Source organism: Seriola dumerili, unplaced genomic scaffold (genome assembly GCF_002260705.1).
Source record: "Seriola dumerili isolate Sdu_G_001 unplaced genomic scaffold, Sdu_1.0 BDQW01001661.1, whole genome shotgun sequence".
Taxonomy (NCBI): Eukaryota; Metazoa; Chordata; class Actinopteri; order Carangiformes; family Carangidae; genus Seriola; species Seriola dumerili.
The window spans coordinates 39,824-65,045 of NW_019175916.1; the positions used below are offsets into that span (position 1 = coordinate 39,824).

Sequence of the window (25,222 nt, forward strand, 5' to 3'; positions counted from 1 at the left end):
AGACTGGATTATTGTAACATTTTGTTTTCTGGCCTGCAACATACTAATATTAAAAGTCTTCAAATGGTTCAGAATGATGCAACTAGAATTTTAACTAAATCAGGGAAATGTAACCATATTACAACAATTTTTGGCTTCCCAAACCCAGTAAATACAGGATAGTCCATGTTATCCTGCCGACGAGATTTCTGTAAAGTTCCTGAAAACCACTACATCTAACTTTATTTATTCTCTCAAGCACGAGTGTCCAGGCTGTGCCTCTCTCTCTCCTTTATCATTGTTATTATTTTTATCATTATCATTGTATGTTGGTCCTTCCCCCTGCTCTCTCTCTCTGTCAACCCAACCGGTTGCGGCAGTTGCCCGTCCACCCTGAGTCCCGTTCTGCTTGCTCATGTTGGGAATTACTGGTTCCCTGTAACCAATATTATAAATAATACAATCTAGACCTCCGTTATATGAAAAGTGCCTTGACACTTGTGTGTTGTGATTTAGCACTAAATGAATAAAAAATGACGACTTGAATTTACTCTCACTCCTGTCTCAGTGTCATCTGGAGAGCGGAAGGATGGGAACATTGCAAACCGGGAGATGTGGGATGAATAAGGATGTTCCTTTGGAGCTGAAATCTTTATCATTTTCTCCCTGTTTAAGATGCGAGGAAATTAAACAAAGAGGAAGTGTATCAAAAGTTTGAGGCAGACTCTGGAAAACTTAAATGCTAGTGGTGAGCCTTGTACAAAGGAAACAGTCCATTATGTATTCATGCTCAAGTACTCACGCTATATTTATATCAGTTGGTTTTGGTATCCTGAGAAAAGAAACAAGATATTTATTATTTTGTATCACCAATGAGGAATGGATTTCTAGGATTTCAGAGAATTTGTTCATAGTTAGGATTGCAATATTTATGATGAATCGAATACTACTCACAGCTGGTCATTGAGATGAACTTTACTTTTCTTTCTGCAAGCATTGCTATAAAAGCGTTGACTGGTGATATGCCTGTGAAGGTAAAATAACATTTGATGTATTACATTTTAAATACTTTTCTGTGCAGAATATTTCTAAACTCACTCAGGTATAATGGCCCCTCCATAACCGCAGTGAGACCGGCCATTTAAATCAGGCGGGATGCTGCGGTTTAGTGAAGACTTGAGCTCCATCCAGCTGGAGCCCCGATGCAGAATAAAGGAGGCTGAAGTGAGGATGAAACCCTGAGGAAGGAATAGTATATGAGGAAAAAAATACAACAAATTAATCAAATCTGTGGTGAGACCTTGTCTGCTAATCAGTGTTGTAGTTTTGTCTTATTGTTTTATATTGATTATAAATTCACAACAATTTATCATGAATGTTATGGGCCATATAGTTTGATGATCGATACATTTTGACAGAGACACTGTCACACAACCAACTTGTGTCATAGAATAAACAGCATGTTCAAACACGAGTATATAGCATTAGAGGTAATATTACAGCATAAGCTATAGAGTAAATAAAACTGCAAACATGTCCTCTTTCTTTCCGTGTATGAAATAATTACAAAACAAAACCACAACATAGTAGTGGCATGGAGGAAATCGATGGGATAGATTTTCTTTTACCGTCTTTTGTGAATGGCAAGAAACCAATCGAGACAAGTTTCATTTATCCTCCTGATGCAGAAAGTGGCGGCAGTCAACTTGGTCCAGATGGACAAGAGTGGAAACGTTGAGCGTTGACAGAACAGGACTCCCTTGTCTTCGCTTGTGAGGTGCGTTTGAACTCCTGGGACAGCCAGAGTGACAGTGTTACAAGAAACAATATAGGATCAGAGTGAGTGACACCCAATCCAGCCCACAGCACATCGTGTGTGAGCAGAGGTGTGGCTTAAAAAAAACTAAACAGTATTACACAACCATTTAGTTTGCCGATAATAATTTTGTCCCTTTTTGTCCCTGTTGCGGAAGCTCGCCAACTAGAGATAAAGATGTGCTGCTAGCTGATTATGTCAGTATTTTCATTTACAGTGGGCAATCACTGCTCACTGCTGCACGCCATCAAGCGTGGATCTGCTAATATTACACGTTCACAGTTTGGTGAACTCATGCAACTAATCCTGCATGGGGTGGAAAAAAAGTCGAGCTGGCTGCAACCAGCACATTACTGACACCAGATACAAGCTGTGTGCAGGTGGTGTTCGGTTACAGGAGTCATGTTTCATTGTCTCTATTCCTATGTAACATAGAAGCAGTTTTACATTCCACCTGTGTGCCTTAGACAATGCCACAAAACTTGTTCAAAGAACGTTTCAGGGAAAATCTAGAAGATAATTTCCACCTGTGAGTCACCACGTTCTTGTCGGGATTTAGAATTTGTGTTCTCATTATGTGGAACATCTTCTTCTGGGATTTAGTTGCCAGCCAGACGTGCGCTGTCCATGGTACTGTCGTTACTTTCTTCCTCATCTTTGGGAGAAGGGCTTACTCGTAGCTCTAGACTACACATCAAACTCTGATGAAAGTGAAAATGACTGAAAGTGACCATAATGAAAAAGAGTTCTCCATTTTGGAGAAAAAGAAAGAAAAGCTGCTTTTGATGGGACTTGAAAATTAAGGAACCTCATTGTGTCAGTGCATAGTGAGTGAAATAATAATGAATTAAAATATTAAAACAATCTCTTGCTTTATCCAGAGAGACCCCAGGAAGCCTGACAGCCTGATTAAATCAATCATATTCACTGTTTAATATGAAAACAATATTGCTGACATCAAAGCCCCTGAAAACCTGACTTCATATCTTAATCATTTCACTTTAACATTAAATATTCATGTCCAAACAAGCTACAATTAAAGTAAAACATGTCTTTAGGTATTTACACTCAAAAATTCAGCTAAGCTGCTTCATCACAACTACACTGACAGGGACTAAACAACCGACTGTCATCAGATTCTGCTTCAAATGTTGTTAATTTCCAATTGGTGCACAGAGGTACTCACCCACTTACAACCAGTGAGGAGAGCACAGAGGAAAAGAAGAAATACCAAAATCCCTCCATGTCATCATCCCCCAAATGACCAAAACTGTTGCTAAACTAACTTTAGCAGGAAATAATGTGTTCATCCCATTACTCAAAGTGAGAAGTTGTTTGTTTGAAAAAAAAAAAAAGAATTTCAGCCTCTTTAAAATACGACAGCACCTGATCTGCTTCCCATTCTTTAAAACATCAGAAACCTGAAAACTGCATCTAAATACTAGTTTTCAATCAGTGCACAGCCGAGACTTCTAATCAATGCAGCTGCCTCTCCTTGGACATGACATAGTCTGCTTTCCAAGCAGCAAACCTTGTCTTTTTTGTTGACCCTCACAAGACCCATATTCTGCATTCTGCTTTTTAATTGGGATTCCCGAGAGACCTTGTCCAAAGTCTCAGCAAAACACCCAAGTCCTATCAAGCAGGCTAAGCTAAGTCCAGTAACCAATTACCCAGCTCTGCCCCAGCGGAACAGCCGCTCTTCGGATTACATTTCCTGCTGCTGCATTATAAATGTGCCACGGCCTGCAGTGATTTCCCTAATATTAGGTTATTGTGCAGATCCAAGTTGATGCTTAATGCCTTCAGGATTGCACACTCCAACAGGAATTCAACTTAATCTGTAGTTATAGTTACCTCATCAATAACCTCAGAAATGTGAGAAATGAATTCACCTCTCTCTCCAGAGGAAAAATATGTGACATTGGTTATTTTCTCCATCCATATTGCAAATTGCCAGTTTAACCCCATGGGTCAAAAAATTGCCAGAGGCCCAAAAATTAGCTTTGTGTACCAATGACCAAGTCCCAGAGTACTATCTGGCCGCAGCTCCAGGTTTGATGTGCATTCTTTTATATTTCGTAATCAGATTTTTAACACTTTTATTTTGGAATACTCACCATGTAAGCACAATATAAACCAAAAGAATCACAATGCAAACTGAAACCAAAAATGGTTCTTAAAATTCAATGTCGTCACACGGCCCTTTTTCCGCAATTCTTCATAAAGAAACAATGTAATTCTATAGGTTGTTTCACAGTGCCCTCCAAAACACCCCACATGACCACAAAGACTATTTATGTGAGGATTTTCTGATTGACCACCTTTATGGTTAAGGTTGGGCAGACTAAAACCACTTGGTTAAGATTAGGGAAATATTGTGGTTGTGGTTAAAAGACATGAGCACTGACTGTTGCAGTGGTCTATGGAGTCTGACTCTTTGTACCCCCTGACCATTAGCCATATCCTGATACAGCTGCCTGCACTGCCCAGCTGATAATCCATCCTCGCCTTGCTGGCAGAGTACGAGCTTCCTGACAGAGTGGAGACATGGAGACATTCATGCTGTTTCTTTCATGTGAGCTGAGAATGAAAGAATAAAAGATGAACCTGTGAACCTGCACCTCAAAGCACATAGCTCTGGAAAATATTTCATTAATTTCATGTTTCAGAAAAACAAAAAACAGAGGTACAGCCAAGTGAGTGGGTGTTTGTACATGTGCATTTCTGTGTGTGTGTACGTGTTGAGTGAATGTGTGTGGAGGTGAATGAAGGTAGGAGTAAAAAAGAAACAGTATTGTCATGTTAATCGCAAGGCCACTTGACTGAGATAACAAACAGATGTGTTTATCTCTATAGTGGGAACTAGTTTAGTACAAATCACATCCATGTGACTTCTTTTGAGTGTTAAGACTTGACAAGAGTGTTTTTTCCTGCATGCATGCAACTTAGGGCAAAAAATATGGAGGAATATAATAATTTTCTTTGGCTCTTTTCATTCTCTCTCCATCCATTCAGTCATATTCTGTGCCCTTGAGTTACTCACAAGGCAAGGCAGTCTATCTATCTATCTATCTATCTATCTATCTATCTATCTATCTATCTATCTATCTATCTATCTATCTATCTATTTGTCTGTCTGTCTATCCTGGAAGAACAAGCATTTTAACCTATAGATGTATAGCTATCAATGTGTGTATGTATACTCCTTACCCAAGCACATTACTCCTGTTGAACACTATACATTCAGAAAAATGCGCCTTGCCTGCACGTTTTACGTGAAAATGAAACATCAAATTCGTACTCTGTTTTGATTGGAGCCTTGCACAGAGACTCTCTGGTGGTATAAAATAAAGAAAGCGAGTGAACAGTGGATTCTGGTGGATGTTTTTTTTTTTTTTTTTCAATTTCAATAAGGAGAATATATAGGCGCCGTGTTTTTCTACACCTCTGCATAGTATTCCAGAGAAATCCCCAGAGACACAGCTCAATCTCACTTGACTGACAGCTGTAGCTCGTCGCTCAGGCGTCATCAGTCCGGTCTCAAATAAACTGAATCTATCTGACCACTTCTGCTCCCTGTATTTCAGGGAAAAACGCACGATGGACTGGCTCATATGGGTCGACTGAATAAATGTTTTGAGGACATCACTTCTCTGAGAAGCTCGGCTGCAGCCCCCCCCCCCCCCCCCCCCCCCCCCCCCCCCGGCCATCTCCTCCTCTAACTCTTGTTCTATTACACTTCAGTGTCTCATTTGGTCCTCACAGCTGCTTTCACCATGACAACATTTGACTTCTCGGATGTAGAGGCGTTTTTGGACTGCCACCCAGATCTCTTCGAGGAGTATCTCGTTCGGAAGGCGAAATGTGATCATGTTAGCAGGTGGTTGAAGGAGCATCAACCGTCGAAGGTGTCCACAACCGAGGAGAAGCGCGGCGCTGCCAGGGACCCGCTCTGGCCGACCAACCCAGACGGGCTCCGGCGCAGATCGTCCCACATGGAGCTGCGACGGAACTTCGCCCGGTCCAAAGCCACCACTGCACACCGGACCTACGACGAGCATGTGAGCCTGAGCGAACACGAGTCTCAGTCCAGCATGAGGCGCCGTGCGCTCCTGCGTAAAGCCAGCTCCCTGCCTCCGACTACCGCGCACATCTTGAGCGCCCTGCTGGAGTCCAGGGTCAATGTGCCCCAGTACGCGTCCAGCGCCATCGACTACAAATACAGACTCAAGGAAACCAACGAGAGGGAGTTTTTCTTGGAGTTGGTTAAGGATATCTCCAATGATTTGGACTTGACAAACCTGAGTTATAAGATCCTGATCAATGTGTGTATCCTGGTGGATGCAGACAGGTGTTCGCTCTTCCTTGTCGAGGGACCCGCGCACAAGAGGACACTGGTGTCCAAATTCTTTGACGTGCACTCAGGCACCACAGTCAGACCATCCTCCAGCACACTGAACTCCAATGAGGTGCAGGTGCCGTGGGGAAAGGGTATCATTGGATATGTGGCAGAGCATGGAGAAACTGTAAACATCTCAAATGCATACGAGGTAAATCTAGTCCACATTATTGTGATACTCACACATTTTTATACTCGGATTAAAGTTGTATTTACATCTATTGATTATCGATGTATGACCCATATGAGTATCAGACCTGTGGTTTTAAAAAAACAAAACAAAACACAAACAGTAAGTCCTTGTTGGAGGTGCCCCCTTGGTCACATATCCACAAATGTTTTAAAAGAATGGAACAAAAATTTTAATCAATTGTTTTTGAAGTTCTTCTGCTGCCAGAGGACAGTGTTATACTGGACAGAGCTGGAAACGTTGTCCCACCCCTCTGAGCTAAAACTTTTGCGCATGACTGTTTACTCAACTCTAAAAAAAATGGAGAAGACACTGGGTAACTACTTCAATTATGTCAGAATATATATATATAAAGATAAAGTCCACTCTACCGTAGTCAAAGAAAAAGGGAAGGAAAGCAAGCGTTATAATTCTCGCATGCTTTCCCACAAGCTGGATCTCTACTTACACGCTACCAGTTGCGCACCACATCATTATATCATGGCCCTGGGCTGCTGGGGAGGCTAAGGCAACACGATGATGCAGATCCCCCCTGAGGTCTATTACTGCAATAGTGTAGATGTGTGTCAGGGAGGGGTCTTATAGTTTTCTGCTTATAGTAGAAAACAAAAGGCCCCCTGCAAAGCCGTGAATTTAAACAATCAAGAATCACACCTAACAACTGCGCTATGAGCTGCTCTATCTCAAGTGATGCGCGTATTGTATTGTATCGTGGGAATGTGGTCATGCGGGGGCAGCATGGCCAAATGTACTGCGTGTGTGTTATCCTGTGGGATTATGAATGTGTAATAAATGTGTAATGTGTATTTGTGCCACCACTATTCCAGGATCACCGCTTCAGTGATGAGATAGACAAGTTAACAGGCTACAAGACTCAGACCATCCTCTGTATGGCCATCTGCAACAGTGATGGGGAAGTCATAGGTGTTGTACAAGCAATCAACAAAAACCCCATGGGCACCCCGTTTACTGAGGATGATGAGAAGGTGAGGCTTAAATGTGTTTCTCAGTTGGAAAAAAAAACGGTGTGTCTGTGTGTGTTCACATTCACATTTTATTGTAGTTAGTTTGACCATTAAGGGCATTTTAGAGACAGAGGTAAAATTGGATTCTTGGATTCCTCTGCCGCCACCAACACACACACACACACACACACACACACACACACACACACACACACACACACACACACACACACACACACAGAAGTGCTGGAGCCATGCAGCTGAAAACACAGTTTGTACTTTGAATCTTTTTAATGGCTGTGGAGAGGGGCAAAGTGCTCCCTTGGAAGCAAAATACCAGAAAAAATGAAGAGAGGAGGTCAACCTCTTACTCAAGTGTGGAGCATTAAATATGTCTGGCTGTGCAATATATATGCACACTTAGGAAACACATTCTGAGTGGATAGATTTTCAATTGCTCCCAGAGCAATTCACTTGAAATGGGTTCACTAGAATCTGAATGCATTACAGCTTCATTTATGGTTCCACAGCTTATGAGCACAATTTTATTTCCTCCACTTTGTTGATGAGCAAATAATATATTGTGTTGTGAAAAGTGTTGGTTTCTTGTTTAAGTGTGTAGCAAGGAAATAAAAAGGCTGAGGTGTTCATTTGACTGACTTCAGGTAAATAAAAAGAATAAATAAAAAAAACAATCAAGAAAACCACATACACAGATGCTGGTGAAATTCATATTTAAAGTTTGAAGAAATCATAATTTTACCTACCTTTTATAGAGTCTGGCTGCACTGGGACGCAACAGTTTGTCCACAAGGTGGCAGAATAAAGTTGTGGAAATTCATTTATTCTATATTCATACAGTAGGTTATCTGACTTGCACTTCAAAGAATTCAAGTTTGTAGTAATATGCAGCATTGTTTTATGATTTTTTGTCAGTCTAAAACAAAACATTAAATATAGCTACATCAAAACAACTTCAGAGACTACCTTTGAGCAACAAAGATATTGAAAATAGAAAACACAACCATCTTGATCTCTCATCTTATTCAGACATTTTAAGACCTTTGATGTCTCACTAAATACCTTCTTTCTCTAAATCAATACTTCATTAACGGTGAATCTATTGGAGAGAACTTTGTGCAGAGAAGTAGCTGACTCCATCATGACTTTCTACCTCCATCACCACACTCACTTTTCTCTTGCCCAGTTCTATGCCTTTTTGTTTAGCATCCAAATAGCAAACATTTACAGATCATGCATGCCTCTCACCACTGTTTTCTACTTTTACTCAGGTGCTGCAGATGTATCTACCATTCTGCGGGATATCGATTTCCAATGCCAAGTTGTTTTCAGAGTCTCGCAAAGAGTATGAAAGGAGTAGGGTGAGAAGTTGTAAATTGTGCATTTACAAAAATATGTTAACTCGTCTCATAGCCACTGGTGGGTTAACATTAACATTACATTTTTGCTTTAAATCTTTAATTACAAAACTATGGATGAAATCAATTCAATTTCACTATGGACACATCAACCTATCTTAAAATTACACTAGCTATCCATTAGTCAATAGTTTTTTATCAACGTTACCACGGATGGAATTTCACACGGTGGCTGACAAAACCCTTCTAATGCGTCCTTCAACAACATGATATGTAATCATAAATATGTCAACAGTGTGTAATGAACACGAGTGATTAGTGTCCTTGCTCACTGCTTCAGGCTCTGCTGGAGGTGGTCAACGACCTGTTCGAGGAGCAGACTGACCTGGAGAAGATTGTCAGAAAGATTATGCAGCGAGCACTGACCCTCCTGCAGTGTGAACGCTGCTCTGTGCTTCTCCTAGAGGACATCGACTCTCCCGTGAGAAATCTGGCTCCTCATCAGCATTTCTTATGCAAATTTCTCCCCATCTTTGTTAGCTAAATGTAGTTTCTTGCTAGTTGTGGAGATACATGTCTTTTCTTACAGGTTGTAAAGTTCTCCAAGACGTTTGAACTCATGTCTCCCTTGTGCAACATGGACCGTGACATCAGGTGAAATTCTTTAGGAGGCCTCGCGAAAAAGACACACAGATGCATTATGTACCTTAACAGCAGCAGACATGACACAATAAACAGATAAACATGGATGTGACAAGCATTCATACAAATCCATGACACGTTTGATACATTCCAGCGAAACTACTAAGAAAAGGAAACTCACTCAATATTTACTGCTGCTATGGTGGATGTTAAACTGCCCAGACCTGACTATTGTTTCCTGTTTGTGTTATTGGCACACATCAGCATGGAGAAGCTATCGTGTTCTGATTGGCTGATCAATAACAGCATTGCTGAGCTGGTGGCTTCCACAGGACTGCCTGTTAACATCAGCGATGTGTGTCAGGACCCACGCTTTGATGCCGAGGTGTGGACGTATTACTCTCCCTGTCTGACCTATTAAAGCTCGCACCAGTAGCAGACAGACACAGAGCACAGGGAATTTGATTGCATGACATGATTGATGATAAAAATTAGTTGATGTGACGTTGCTGTAATCTGCTTTAAAGCCACACGCACAGCATTATCGTCCAGTGTTTGCATGTGATGTATTGTAATGAATTTTTTTTGACACTGAAACTTTTATTTAAAATCCAGTCAAAGAAAAAAATATGGGCCTGGGCAGGTCCTTCAAACCATAGAAAAATATACATTTCTCAACATAAACTGTTCTCAGTCTTTCTCCATAGTCACTGTCTCCTCTCTTTACAGGCGGATCAGGCCTCAGGGTTTCACATCAGATCAGTCTTATGTGTCCCGATCTGGAATCGAACTCATCAGATAATTGGTAGGTTGACCAGAAACTATCGATTTGTCTTTACTGGAAAGCGGTTTTCATGTTGTAGTCGCTGATGTGTGTGTCTTTTCTACAGGGGTCGCACAAATTCTGAACCGATTGGACAGGAAGACTTTCAATGATGCAGATCAGAGACTGTTTGAGGTTAACTATTTAAAACTTAAATTGGATACATGTTTTATGCCACATTTTTGGGTTCCTTTAATGTGTTTTTTTTTTTCTCTATGTTTTTTAAATGAGTGCAGGCATTTGTGATATTCTGTGGACTTGGAATCAACAACACTATGATGTACAATCAGGTTAAGAAGACTTGGGCCAAGCAGTCTGTAGCACTGGATGTAAGCACAACAGCATGTTCATTAAAACTCATCTTTCTTTTTTTCCCACTCACCACTGTGGAGAACAGAAGACAATGTTATATTTCTTTGTTTGTTCAAATTACTTTTTCAGTCGAAGCTTTCCTACATTTTCCCATTTTCTTCACTTTTCCCATTAGTCATTTCTCTTTCAAAATACAATATAATAATAATAATAATAATACAATTATAATAAAACAGAGGTAAACAGGCTACAAAAAAAATCGTGAAAAAAAAAAGTACTACCTAAGAACTCAGTCATGGAAGAGTGTGGTGTCACTGATTAATCCGAGGCTCTTCACATTCATGAGTGTCTCCGTCTGTGTTCTGCTCCACTGCCCGGTATCTAACCTGAGCAGTTACATTATCCTCAGCAAACACGACTCTGCTTCTCTACTATAAATATTTCAGCTGCTTTCAATAGTTCATGATAAATACATGTGCCAGTCTGCTCACCTCTCATCAAAGGCAACGCACACTCCTGTATTTCTGTCACATAATCTTTGGTGTTTCTTTAAACAAATGATGGATCTTTCTCTCCGCCAGGAGACACAAAATGTAGCAGCAATCTGGTTTTAAAAGTACAGATGTACTTTGTTTGATCCTGATGATGTAACAAGATAAGTAGGAAAGAGAGACTGCATCAAAATTCCTGACAAATATTGATGATCTTCTGCTGCAATCAGAGTCTTTTTAAGAGATTTTGTATATCTCACTATTTTTTGATTTCTGCTTTTTTAGATGTTGTCCTACCATGCCACCTGCTCCAAAGTAGAAGTCGACAGACTCAAGGTAATCCTCAAAGATGAACATTAAGAAAACAACATTCATACATTCACATCATGACCATACTAACTTTCTGAAATGTATGTAATCTGATACCTATCTGTGGTTGAAGGTGAAGTATGATGTTTGCTGGCACTGTGTGATTGACAGCTCTGTCCTCTCCCCCTAAGGCAGCCAAGATCCCCCTGAGCAGTGAGTTGGGCATCGATGAGTTTCACTTCAACGACTTCTCTTTGGACAATGACGCCATGATCACCGCGTCACTCCGAATGTTCCTGGAACTTGGTGTCGTGCAAAAGTTTAAAATTGACTATGAGGTGAGGCTCCTGGAATATTATATAATTTTATATGTATTTGTGTCAGGCGCTGGAGTCCACAGTATATACTGTATGTACGTGTCCATACTATCAGCTGTATATGTGCCTTCTTGTAGGTTTTGTGCCGCTGGCTTCTGACTGTGAGGAAAAACTATCGGACTGTGGCGTATCATAACTGGAGACATGCTTTCAATGTGTCCCAGTGCATGTTTGTTATGATCACAGTAAGTTTCAAGACATAGCCAGTCAAGTCAGATTTATGTGTATTGGTTTCAGTTAGCAACTTTATTCCAAACAGGAGTTGTATTTTAAATTCTAGTGAACATCCCAAAAGTTTCAAAGATACCAAATATGTCAAGCTGAATTTTAGGGCAATGCTTAAAATTATGCATAAGAAAGATATTTCCTCTGGATGAAAAAACTGAGTCTTGAGTTTGAATATTTCATTCAGTATAAACATTATGGTACTTCAATGAGGAGCTGGAACAAGGTGATACAGAATATATACTGTTCACATGATGCCGACACATGGTACAGCATAGATGATTTTTCTATATTTAAAGTTACTTGTGTGGAAATAGACAGGGAAGTGGAAGTGAAGGGGTTAAAGTAACAGTCTAAAGTTGCTATCCATGCCCTAAAATAGGCAGATTTAAAATTAAAATGACGCAACTTTGTAAGATGTGTATCTCCAGTGTCTCTCATACCAGACTTTTGTGTCACATGAGGCCCCCTTCAACCTCTCTTCATGTTTGCTTTCAGTCTATACTGTCAACCTCTCTAATACAGCAAAGGCAAAATTCCACCAAAAGACACCATCAAAACTTAGACCCTCAATGAGCATAGCACATTGTCGAGATTATTTTTAAAAGCTGTCATGAGAAAAGTAAGTCTCGGCGGACTTAACCATCAAACAAATAAGTCAAATTAGTCACCGAACAAAACATCATTAGGAGGAAACATCATAGGAGAAACATCATTCAGAGAAAATTCAAAGGGGAGATATTTCAGTAAAACCTCAGAGGGAATAATCAGCAAACATCAATAAACAAATTTCACTCCCTCTCAAAAATGTCCTATCCTGTCCTATCAAATGACATTAGCTAATACAGTATAAATAACAATCAACAGAATAAATGGAGAATTGATGTTGCGGTCAACTGTGCTAAGTGGATGAATAAGAAGATGTGTATCTGCTTTGCTTTTGGCAGACAGCCAGTTTCCAGGATGCCCTATCAGATGCAGAGATACTTGCCCTGATGGTTGGCTGTCTGTGTCATGACCTGGATCACCGAGGCACCAACAACGCATTTCAAGCCAAGTGAGTGACTCTGTCCTGAAGTATGATGATAAACAGACATCCTATAGTTGACAGAAAGTTTCCCTGCTCTGCTTTTTCCCTGCAGGACAGGTTCTGCTCTGGCTTTGCTCTATGGGACGTCAGCCACCCTGGAGCATCATCACTTCAACCATGCAGTCATGATCCTACAAAGCGAGGTCAGGACCTGCAAGTATTTACTGTAATTTGACATGATATAACAAAATAGTTTAGACTCACTCTTCAATTGGGGGGGCTTACAGCCTGCAGTGTTGCCAACATAGAGCATTTGAAGTGAACCAAACTGAGGCCACCTCTGGAGACCAGCTCTGGAGGTGCGCTTCTCGTCTGCGTTGTAGTTTGCTTAACCTGTGCATTATGAGCACAAAGTGCCCCAGATTTGCTTTGCCTTTTGCCACTGTATCTTAGCTCTGCCATAGATTGATCACATGCTATTGGACTAGGACACTCAAAAAAACATATAGACAGAACCATGGTGGACAGGGAGTAGTTTGGTCTGTGGAGATAACAGTAACTCTTTAATTTACAGGCTGTAAATTATGTAGGAATGTGACAAAATTACTGCAGCCACTAATTATGAAGAGATGGTTTATATGCCAATATAATAATAATACACAAATATCTAAAACTTAGGCTCTGTGAGGAGGATTTTAAGTAAAACACAACTGCTCTGTGAAATAACCTATAGTTAACACTTAATCAAATAATTAAAAAAAAAAAGAGACAACACTCATGTGAGTATAGGCTTAATAACAAAAGAAAAGGCCTTTAAAATAAAACAAATTAACTCAAAATGTCCCTTTGGTCAGAGCTGTTTGATTCATACATTAAGTAAAAAAAAACAAAATAATTATATAAACATATATCAAATATAATGTATTCAATGTATAACTTTTTATTTTAAGCCTCATTTATACCCTCTTCAGTTGTATAGTGGTATCCTTCCTTGAGGGAAATTTCAGTTTAGTTCAGTCAATTCAAAATCTGTTTTATCAGTTAGTCGACTATGAGTCCTTTTTTTTTTCTTTTTAGTTCAGTTTGGGCGATCTATGCTTCTATTGTGTTAGATCTTATCTTGAATCCGAGCGGAGAAGCTGGCGTGTCAGAGTCCATAGAGTTGCTCCTGGACTCCTCCAAGTGCAACCACCGCGGTGCTCGGGGGACCTCCCGCTCCCTGAAACTCCTGCAGACGTCCTCGTTCAGGAATCGACCGTTGATAAACCAACCTGCATACCATACATTATAACTTCAGTTAATGTCAAATTCGTTTGTTATATTATGCAGAATACCAATATCTCATGGTTATCTTCTAGCCTTTTATCAGCGTATTGCTCACTCAAATGTTCACAAAACACAACATGACAATGACTAGAAAACACAATAGTTTCTGCAAGCAACATGTCACAAGTCTCAAACTCTACAGTGCTGAGTTTATTTGTTGACCAACCACAACACGTTGATTTTTTTTCAGTTCACAATCACGGAATTAGCATGAGCTAACATCGCTAGCAATGAAAAAAAAATACACTCACCGGAGAATAGTCATCAAAAACACCTGAGAACGTGCTCCTCCAGAATCCTCTGGTAACACAACAGTTCTCGGAATAGGGCAACTCTCTGCTGGATAGCTTTAACACTGAACTTAAAAGACATAACTTTTTCTCACTACCGCTCAGACTACGCATGTACTAGACCCCGCTCGCTTTCTTCTTCCGTCTACCTATTGTTTACTTTCATTACCGGCGCGCAATGAATCTTGGGACAGGTAGCACCACGAAGGATCCACCCGTTGGATGCTTGTTAATTGAAAGAAGGCTCACTTTTCTCGGCTGCATTTGAAGGAGCCGTCGAGATAGGACAGTGTAGTCGTACCGCTGTGACGCAATCGGTCTTCAAACGCAGCCTCTGAAGGACACAGCTCCTGACTTGGGACACAGTTTACGACTCTCCTTACAGGTGCAATGCGCCACCTCTTGGATTTTTAGTCAAGCTGCAACATAAATCCACCACTTAATTAAACAATTAAATGAATGACCAAATTACACACTCCTTTTCAGGAAACTTTCAAGAATTTATTACAAAATACTGTACCCGTAAAATAAAGCATTGCTGAATACAGTTTATGGTTATTTAATTAATTACCTCTACAAGTTAACACAGATCCATTATTTTTAAACTAGATGATGAGTCAGAAGAAACTAAATCTAAACTTGAGAAGCTGAATCTGTGATTCGTCTGTTCAATAAATGGGGGTTACATTAACAAGAAACAATCAAAATCAGAAAATCAATGTAATGACAAGTTGTAGTAGTATAATCACCAGGAATTACTGGGTCATTTCTGTATAGGCTACCATAAGGCCAACATAATACATTAGTAGTTACTGAGTATTTAGCATTAATATCCCTTATTGCTTTGTAAAGACTGATTGTTAGCAGGTAATACAAAATCATGTATTTTAACTGTCAATGTGTCAAAATAGTTGTTGCCCAAAATAAACACAGCAGCCAGTTTCCTCGACATAACCAAGTACTTTCAGTGTAATAGACCTAATGTATTACTTACTTTCTAATAAGCCATGAAGAGTGGTAACCAGTTATTTACCAAAAGCGAATGGTAGATGTGGAAACTGTTGGAAATGTCACTGTAAATAACCTATAATTACCTTTCCACTGCCTATTAAGTGTAGCATGTGTTGTTTCAACATAAATAAGAGCAAAGTAAACCCATGAAAATGAGAAAAGCTGTATTAAAATACTGTATATGTGAGCACTGAGAGTAGGAGAGAAGCAAACACATTAAGGGCTGAAACTGGCTGACACTAGGCAGAATGCAAATAACCTACGACGTGGTCCAGCCGTAGATTATCACCTAGTCTAATTACTGTAAGAAAAGCAACATCTACAATGTTGCATGTTACAAATGGCTTTAATGTCATGTGGTGCCAGCAAGATAGTTTTTCAGGGTTTTTGTAAGAGTTTCTTTCTCCATATATTCACTTTATTGGGCAGTTTGAAAATGACATGAAAAAATAGTGGTGGACTTTGCAATGTCTGTCCCTAGATTGGCCAAATACACACAACTCAACAAGAAAACAAATACAAAACAACACAAATGTACACATAATACCTAAAAAGTCCATTAAAAAGGAGCTGATCATCCATGACCATGTGATCCCTTGGAAACTGTTTCAACATGCTATGTATCTAAGAGTAGTGGTCACCAGTGATGGTATGAGTCTGTTTTATTTTATCATCAGGAACTGTGCTCTCTATTGATTTCTTTTAGCAGAGGACAGAGAAAGTCTATACTCATTGCTAATTAACATTGCTAACAGGAGCTTTATTTGACAGTGAGCGATGACTTTACCAATGCATTGGTTTAGAGGAGACATTTTAGTCACCATTACTCATCCCTGCTTGTTTTTATGTATGTGTCTACAGTATACTATTGTATTTTTTTTTTCACAGGGTCACAATATCTTTGCAAACCTCTGCTCTAAAGAGTACAGCAACATGATGCAACTACTGAAGCAGGCTATTCTCTCAACAGACCTCACTTTGCATTTTGAGTAAGTGATCGTCGAAGATTGAGTATCTTATTACAGATTATTGGATAAATTCTTATAAGTAATCAGATCTAAAACTGTCTTCTTTTGCTTTTTGACATTTTTTGCATCCTTGACTGTCTCTTTGCATTGTAAGGCGAAGAAACAAGTTCTTTGAGTGTGTTCTGTCTGGAGCATTCATCTGGACAGATGAAGGACACAGAGAAGTTCTCAGGTTTCTACCTTTGTGCAATATAAAACTATTCTGTGGCAAAATCTCTTTAAATGTAAAGAACAAAACAAGTAGAAATGAGCTTTGATGCCATCAACAGGTCTATGCTGATGACAGCATGCGATCTGGGTGCTGTCACACGTCCTTGGAAGATATCCAAACAGGTTAGAGATTCTCACATCTGTGCTTTCTTTTTGAGGGCTTGGAGGTGTAAAAACATAGGCTGAATCTGGTTAAAAAAGGACCTGTTCGCATGTTCTACCCTCTTCATAATGACAGCTTGAGGCTCCAGGAATGTACATGTGGTCCAGGATGTTTCCCTGCCTTTCCCACAATGCATGCTCGTATATGCACCTGTTTTCCTGTGGGCCTGGATCATGGATGTTTTAAGAGAAAGCTCAATAACAGGTTTAGCAAATTCATCCATTAATTTTCTTTTTGGTCAAAAACACATCTAAGATAGTGTCATAAACATTGTTGTGGTCTCCTTAAAACTACCTCAACTGCCAAAAAGGAACAAAATGGCATTTTAACAAAGCCAAATAAAAAAGCAAGACTTGCTTGTTTAAAAATGTCCTCCCTCAAGTACCTCAGTGCAGGCCAAGGAGGCAAGCCTTCTAAAACTTTCAAAATACTCTTCAATTTAGCCACGTTGGTTTGTCGGGAAGTGTTTGATTTATGTAGGTTTATTTGCAAAGCTTTAAGAGGCTTGTGCTGCTTTTTACACTCTTTTGCCACAGTTGTGTTTCCTGGATCTCTACAACGGAGGTGGTGAGTCCAGAGTTAGCATGACCCATAGTCCGAATGACCACAACTATGACAGCAATACCAGAAAAGTACTGGAATATTTCTTGTTAAATCACTTAAAGTAAATGATGCATAAAAATGTACCTCCTGTCGCTGAGCCCATGTTTTAATATCAAAATGTTACATCATGTTTGAGTAAAATAATGAATAAATAAGAGTGGTTTACACTGATGTCCTAAGGTTGCAGAGCTGGTGACGAGTGAATTCTTTGAGCAAGGTGACAGGGAGAGGTCTGAGCTTAAGTTGACCCCAGCGGTAAGTAAGCAAGCTTTCAAACTCTTTCACTGGGGTTTTTCTCTATCTCATACTGAGTTATCAGCATATACTCATTGTGACCACTTTGGCAAAGGATTATGATGATTGTTTTTGGTCATGGATGACAGAAGCTTATCACCTTCCTGTAGGCCATATTTGACCGTAATCGCAAAGATGAGCTACCTGCTTTACAGCTGGAGTGGATAGATGGGATCTGTAAACCGCTTTACCAGGTAGGTAACTCTCACTGTCTAAAGATAAACCTTTACTGTAAATGTAAATAAAAGTGTTATTTAGAGTTTTAATATCAACCATACTCTCCTGTGTCGCTCACAGGCACTGCTAAAGCTCAACAGGAAGTTGCAGCCGATGGTCGACGGGATTGATGCCAATCGAAGAAAGTGGCAGGAGCTCTGTTCGTCCTATCAGCAAACAGGCAGAGTCTCAATGTCCGACCAGAGTACTGAATCAGATCAGAGTCCGGAGTCCCAGGAGGATGCAGGAAACAGTCACCACCAAGAGTCCACACAGACTGTGAAGCAGGTTGAAAACGCCAAGTTTGGATCAAAGTCTAAGTGCAGTCAGGATCTGAAGTTCAGAGTGAACAGAGATTCCTGTGATGATCAGCCAGGATCAGCTGGCAACACAACATCTGCAGGAAAGAAGTAAAGCAAGCAAAGTGTTAACTATAGGTTTATTCATTAAATGGCTCACATGGGACTCTTCCCATATGTACCCTGTGATTTTCTAACACATGCACTACCCTAAAATGATTTTTAAAAATCTGGGTAAATTAAATTCAGTTTTCATCTGCTGAGCATATTGCTTCTCCAAAGTGTCACTGTGGTTAAACTCAGGAGGGGGAATAAAACCCATTTATCAAACTCTATTTAAAGGGCAGTTTGACCTACCCACCTACCCACCTACCTACCTACCTACTTACCCACCTACCCACCTACCTACCTACCTACCTACTTACCCACCTACCCACCTACCTACCTACCTACCTACCTACCTACCTACCTACCTACTTACCTACCTACCTACCTACCTACCTACCTACCGACCTACGTACCTAGATGTATAAGAATGAGAGTCTACTTTTGAAACCAAAGAGGGCCATTTATTACTGTAATATTTTGTAATGGGAACTGCCTCAAAAACACAAGCCCATTGGAATGCCTTTACAAAACAAAAAGGAATCACTGTGATTTCTCTCTGTCACATAGATTGCCATCATGAATGTAGACCGGAGCCTTGATCTTGTTCCTTAATGTTGTCTTACCTCAGTTGCAAATGTTTCTGCATGACATTATTTTCAGCGTTTCTAGGTGAACCAAGCCTTCAGCCGTCAACTTGTTCTGTGAATTGCATGTTTGTATCATGTGTGCGTAACCTCCTAATTCCTTGACTAACGATGACACGGAGGAATACAAATAAGTAAAGGGATAGTTTACTTTTTTGGGCATATTTATACTTTTTAATTACAGTAATTCTTAATTTTTCATGTGAGTGAGACAAAAACATACATATGTACTATATGTCTGTTCATTTAGATGAATTTTTTTTTTTTTTAATCAAGTGCCCAATCTACTTTCTCTTTACATATACCCATGACTCCATGAATATGCATTGGCTGAGCAAAGTTTGGCTAATTTCATTGTTCAGTATATATCTTGGAACTGCACACAGCAGCATTACTGTAAAAACATCCAGTAGTTTATCTCTCTTTGTGTAAGAAGGAATACAGTAGTACAATTCTCTGACAACTGAGCTATGCCTTCAGAAGACTTCAGTATTGTACAGTGTACAGAGTATGTAAAATGCCTGTGGTTCACATAAAGCAAAATGTGTATATACTGTATGTAGCCATTAATTTCTATTGTTTGAGATTTATCATCACCGTGTTTTGTAAGTCAGACTGGACAGCATGCCGATTATGTTGAAACTGCATGTATCATGTTTGATGTTGACACTGGACATTATCTTGATGCCTTTGACTGCCCTATGAGATTTGCTTTGCATGAAATTACTGTAGAGGAAATGTGTGTGTTGTTACGTAAGAATATTGTTGCTGCATTATTGTTGTTGAGAACGGACAAAGATTTCTATTTTCGATCACAGACTGTACCAAAATTATACATTTATTATTTTTCATACACCGGACTCTATATTTATGCAAGATGTAGAATTGGCATTTTCTCCTGCTATTTATACACTGTCTGCTAAAAATACGTTCTTAGACAAGTAAGCGTTACATTTCAGATTAAAGGGAACAAATTAACTCCAGCTGGTTTTGTGAATAAAATGCTGTGGCATCGACATTGATCTTTTGTGGTGTTTTGTGCTTTATGTGTTACAGTAAAGTCATGTGATATTTCCATGGCTCTTGTTCACAGTTACTGTAATTGTTATGATGGTTGAGCAAACAGTAGATTACAGTAAAGTCTGTGATGCTCATACTGATACAGAAGGGGGGCATGTGCAACAACTTCAATCCGCAAAGGTGTGAATACACTATATATATATATATATATATATATATATATATTGTCATAAAAGTGATTGACAAAATAAAGCACATGAATGCATATGGTAATTACTGTAATTACATAGAGGAAGCTACAGAAGAATGAAACTGCACTATAAAGGAGATGGACACAAATAAAGTTCAGAGGTGGATTTCCCTGCACTTTGATTCAACAACAACACCTTTGTTCATAATCTCAGTTTGCCAGTCCCTTATTTCATGTGTGACCATGGATGAAGCCACTGAGACAATTTACATGCACTTGCAAAGATGATGAATCAAGATGTACAGGTGGAAAGTCTGTGACAAACAATTCAACTTACACAGGACTAGCAGGTTATTTGCACCAAGCATCACAGTAGATATTATACAATAACAGATACCTATTATCTGACCTCAGTGTCTGCTCACTGTGGGGTGATTTGGCTGTTTACTTAGTATCACAAATTGAAATGGATTTTTTTTTGCTTGTATTTTTAAGTTGATATAGAATGAAAGTGGTGCAAAGCTGACATGTTTGTGTCAAACTTGAGTTTTTGTGGTATTTCAAGCTTCCTGTGAGTGAAACAGATAAAGTATTTGCACTTCTGATGCCCTGCAGCCCAGTGATTGCACCATCTAGTTGGAATAGCTGAAGAACAGAGTGCAGAGCAAAACAATCTTTTTATTCCTTCTATTAGACAATAAGCATAAAATTGTTATCTAGTACTTTCCAAATCGTCTCATTAAGGAGCTAAAAGAACAAAGCTCATCAGTGAATAAAAAATTACCAGTGAGAAAAACACTCGTGACCTAAAAAATTATGTTAAAGGTTATCTCATCCATGAAGCAGAGAGTCCAACAAAACACAGCCCCAGCTTCACAGAGAGCATATTGTAGAGGGAATCTTTACATATTCATACAGTCTCTTTTAAATCCTGTTATTCATCTGTGGAGAGCGTTTGATGTTGATTTTAATAAGGCAGCGAGGTGAGGCAACAGTAGCAGCAGCAGAAGTGTGTAAAACTCGGTGCAGCTCGACGCGCATGCAGCCGCCAGCTGCCGAGCCATAGCCAGAGCCGGGCCTTAATCTATAATTTAACATGGATTGAGTTTATTCTCCTCAGGGTCGTTGATCAGGGGAAAGCCGGATGGAGAGAGGTGGGAGAGCCTTCCAACCTCATTTTTGATACAGGGCCTAGCTCTGCCATAGTCTTTGATCTCTCTCCCTCCCTCTCTTTCTGTTCTGTGCTGTTTTTTTCCCCTGTTTTATCTTTTCACACACAGACACAATATCTTTTACTCCTGTTCAGTCTGACATACTGTACTATATGTACAGTCTGACAAGCAGATGCAGAGCACTAAAAGACTGGGTAATATACATACACCCTGCAGAGACTTGTGTGATGTTTAATAACCTCTAAGATATTCATACACCTAGTTTGTATCGTGAGTCATTTCTTATGAGACGGAGGCTGAGAATAGAAACCAAATAACCTGCGATAACCTCGGAGAATGAGTTACAGTGACAGTACTAAAGACTGTGTGTGTAAACATAATCACAGTAATGAGATCACTCTTTACTGCTGCTTTGTAAATCTAGAGGAAATGTCCTATATCCATTTTTAGAAACTAGATTGTGGCAAGCAAAGCCATGCAGATGTAATAGTGTGAAGTAGACTATAAATATTAATACATACTCTCAATACTAATGGTAATGTACCAGGGATAGCTTTGTTTGCCTCATGATTATTTAGTTTATTATGTGCATATATTTTTAATGATACACAGAAACTCTATTATGAGTTTGAAAAAAAGATAACACTGGCACTAGCACTGCTTGTATTAATCATGCAAGCAAACGTAAAAGCAGGAATATCCAATGTTAACAAGATTTTGTTTTGCAGGTTATTATTGACCTGGGAAACAGCTGACAAGACAGTCTGAACCTAAAGGCTCATTTACTGGAGCAGCTGTTCTGGTGCTTTCAGTAATATCACATGATTTTCATCAGCAGACAGATTTTGGATGGATGTCATTAAACTGTAGTCAAAATTACTTTTTTTCTTTTTCTGAGAAATTCAAGGCCTTGGACTTCTTAATGTTGGCCCATGAGCTGAGTCTCAAAGTTCATTTTTGATCTTGGAAAACAAGAGTTGACAAACAACCTCATTTTAACATCCATTTAGTGGCTGTTCCTAAGCTTATCATCTTACATTTGATTTGGGCATTTGGTCACCATGTTAGCAAAATTGTTCCAGCTGTAAGTAAATTACTTGTGTGGCAATACATACGAAAATGATCTGCACAGTATGTGAACAAATGTTTTTGTTTTTTTCATGCCAGCTGTCACCAGCAGACTCCACGTTATATACATACATACATATATACATATATATATATATATATATATTTTATTATATATATATTGGTGGATGAACAGATCATTTCCCATTGGCCTGATGAGGATCCACCATATTTCAAATGGTTGATTTTTTCCAATGAAGTATGTACATTGAGAGACTATGGTGTGCAGGTTGTAGTGTCTGAAACAAGCCAGAATCTGTATGAGGTTTTAATCATAGTCCCAGTGACAGGATAATTAACCACTGTACCATCACTGAGACCCAGATGGTGTTTTTAAGAGTCAAGACTGAACAGAAAATGGAGAAAAGAAGTGAAGGACACAGCGTCACTATGACGTATAGTGAGTTTTAACCTCATGATTTACTGTGGATGTGGGCAGAGCTGCTCTTCATCTCTGTGTGCTGAGAGAAAGTCACAAGCATCTTAAAAACAAGCCTTTGAACATTTATAGCTCGTCATTATTTCACTCTGTCTCTGACTTCGTGTCACTAGATAAGTTGTCCAGAACAGATGCTCACGGCTGATTATTCTGACACATAAGTCAAGACTTACTGAACTGTTTAACCTCTGAACCAGCCACTGTAGTCAGTCAGCGGCACCTGTGTTGATGAGGGTTATAAGAGATGAAACATGCCTGAAACATTTTTAACAAAGAAGAAAACCTCTCTGTCCTCCTCTGTCTTACTTACTGACTTACTGTAACATTCACTTGTGTGGAACAGGCTTGTGTTGATTCCCCAACTGCTGAGGGCTGTTTTTAAAATCAAGGATCCATGCGGCCTCCGAGTGCAACGGAGAAACACATTGTATTTCAAGGTGCTCTCCCTTAGCAGTCACATGACGAAGCCACAGGACTCAGTGGAGATTGGTGCGTGTTTTTGCCTTTGCCATTTACTGCACTTCCTTGTCTGGTTGTCTGTCATAATCAAAGCATCCTCAGTGTTATGACATGGATATGAATAATTGATTCATGCAGGCGGCTCACTGGTTATGTAATAGAAGACCCACTGAAGCCTCAGACAGGGCTGTAGTCTGACACTGTTCTGCAAAGACAGAAATGTTACAACAGCTTTTTGATATTTGTTGTGCGTGTGTTTTAATGAATGGAATTTGCCACCTGTTCAGGATATAATTCTGACTTAATATATCATAATAATAATATATATCTAATATAATGTACTTCCAATGTGAGCCCACAATGGAAGTATTTTTAGCAAGCAACAGCACGACATCTCTTAGAGGAAGATTTTTCGCAGACGTGATTTGAACCGTAATATGATTTTATAATTTTTTTTATTATCTTTTATTCATATTCACAGAAAGAAGATATAGTAGATATAACTGAGATTTAATAAATCGTTTTTTTTTTGTTTTTTTTTATGAATTCTTTCCTGGGAACACTACTACTATAACACTGAATTGATCAGTTTAATGGCAGAATATTAATCTGCAACAATCTATTAATGTTTTTTCAGAACAAAAATGCCAGTGCCTCTTATATTAGCTCCTCATTTGTAAGTAATTGCTGATTTTCTCTTCTTTTATAACACTGTTAAACCGGTTATTTTTGAAGTTCAACTGTTGGGACATTTGAAAACATTACCTTGGGCTCTGAGAAACTGTGATTGGCATTTTTCACCATTATCTGCTGTTTAATAGTCAAAGCAATTACATAATCAACACAAAGAAAATAGTTGGCAGAATAAATTGTCAGATTATAATTTTTGGTGCAGCCTGATAAATGATCATGTTTGAAGAAAGTTATGACTAGTTATTACATTACATTAGGACTCACAATCTGGACACAAAAACATTTTGAACACTAATATACTTGATGCTAGAGTATAGTCAGGAGTGGTATGTGAGAACTTGACAGTGCTGTAAACAGTATTTTCTGAATAGATTTTTCAGCAGTGTTGCTACTTGACATTGTTGTTTTTTCAGTTTTGCCTCCCTCAAGTGGTGAATAAAAGCACTGGCATGACTGAGGAGCAAGTGAAGAGCATCAATCAAAATGCATGTGGAAATCAAATGGGAAAATGAAAATAATGAAACCTTTTATGTAAATAACAGAAGTTCAAAAGGCTGTGTGCTGCTCCCTACAACATAACTGAACTGCAAACTTGACAACAGTTGAATTAGATGACAAAGTGGTAAGAGAGAGAGAGAGAGTGCGAGAGAGAGAGAGCACGAGAGAGAGGGAGAGAGAGAGAGAGAGACAGGGAGAGCGAGGGGGCGGAGCATGTGTTCTTGACCAATGCCATGGACATTTCTGAAAAAAAAAAAAAGCAGGGGGAGGTACCCGAGTATCCCCTAGTCCTACTGACAGCTGGGACAGCCCCCTCCCTGATGACAGGCCAGAGCTGGATTCCTTCAATGAAAAGCCCTTTGATTGTTGGCAGGAACTCCTCTGGTTTGGCTGAATAGCTGTCAGCTCTGTCAGGGTGATGGACGGGCGGGTGTTTCACCCCTGATAGAAACAAGTCCCCTCCAGCCAGCCTCTAACTCTAAGAGAGCAGG

General features: G+C 39.4%; 1 protein-coding gene across 1 annotated transcript; it reads left to right on the forward strand.

The window, feature by feature from the left end:
• The first annotated feature begins 5,574 nt into the window (after positions 1–5,574).
• On the forward strand, positions 5,575–18,495 carry LOC111238802 (dual 3',5'-cyclic-AMP and -GMP phosphodiesterase 11A-like). Its single transcript, XM_022768489.1, has 20 exons — positions 5,575–6,348; positions 7,215–7,373; positions 8,645–8,734; positions 9,072–9,212; positions 9,321–9,385; positions 9,638–9,758; positions 10,103–10,178; positions 10,264–10,331; positions 10,433–10,525; positions 11,285–11,335; positions 11,500–11,646; positions 11,763–11,870; positions 12,858–12,967; positions 13,053–13,143; positions 16,456–16,556; positions 16,690–16,767; positions 16,865–16,928; positions 17,752–17,826; positions 17,976–18,059; positions 18,163–18,495. Exons 1-20 carry the CDS (start codon positions 5,575–5,577, stop codon positions 18,493–18,495), a joined length of 2,829 nt encoding a protein of 942 aa, XP_022624210.1.
• The last annotated feature ends 6,727 nt before the right edge of the window (positions 18,496–25,222 follow it).

Bases quoted from the DNA above. Each gene is read 5' to 3' on its own strand.
- LOC111238802 (XM_022768489.1), top strand. From the start codon at position 5,575: ATGACAACATTTGACTTCTCGGATGTAGAGGCGTTTTTGGACTGCCAC. The intron at 9,759-10,102 runs GTGTGGACGTAT...CTCTCTTTACAG, and splicing joins ACCCACGCTTTGATGCCGAG to GCGGATCAGGCCTCAGGGTT. The intron at 11,871-12,857 runs GTAAGTTTCAAG...TGCTTTTGGCAG, and splicing joins GCATGTTTGTTATGATCACA to ACAGCCAGTTTCCAGGATGC.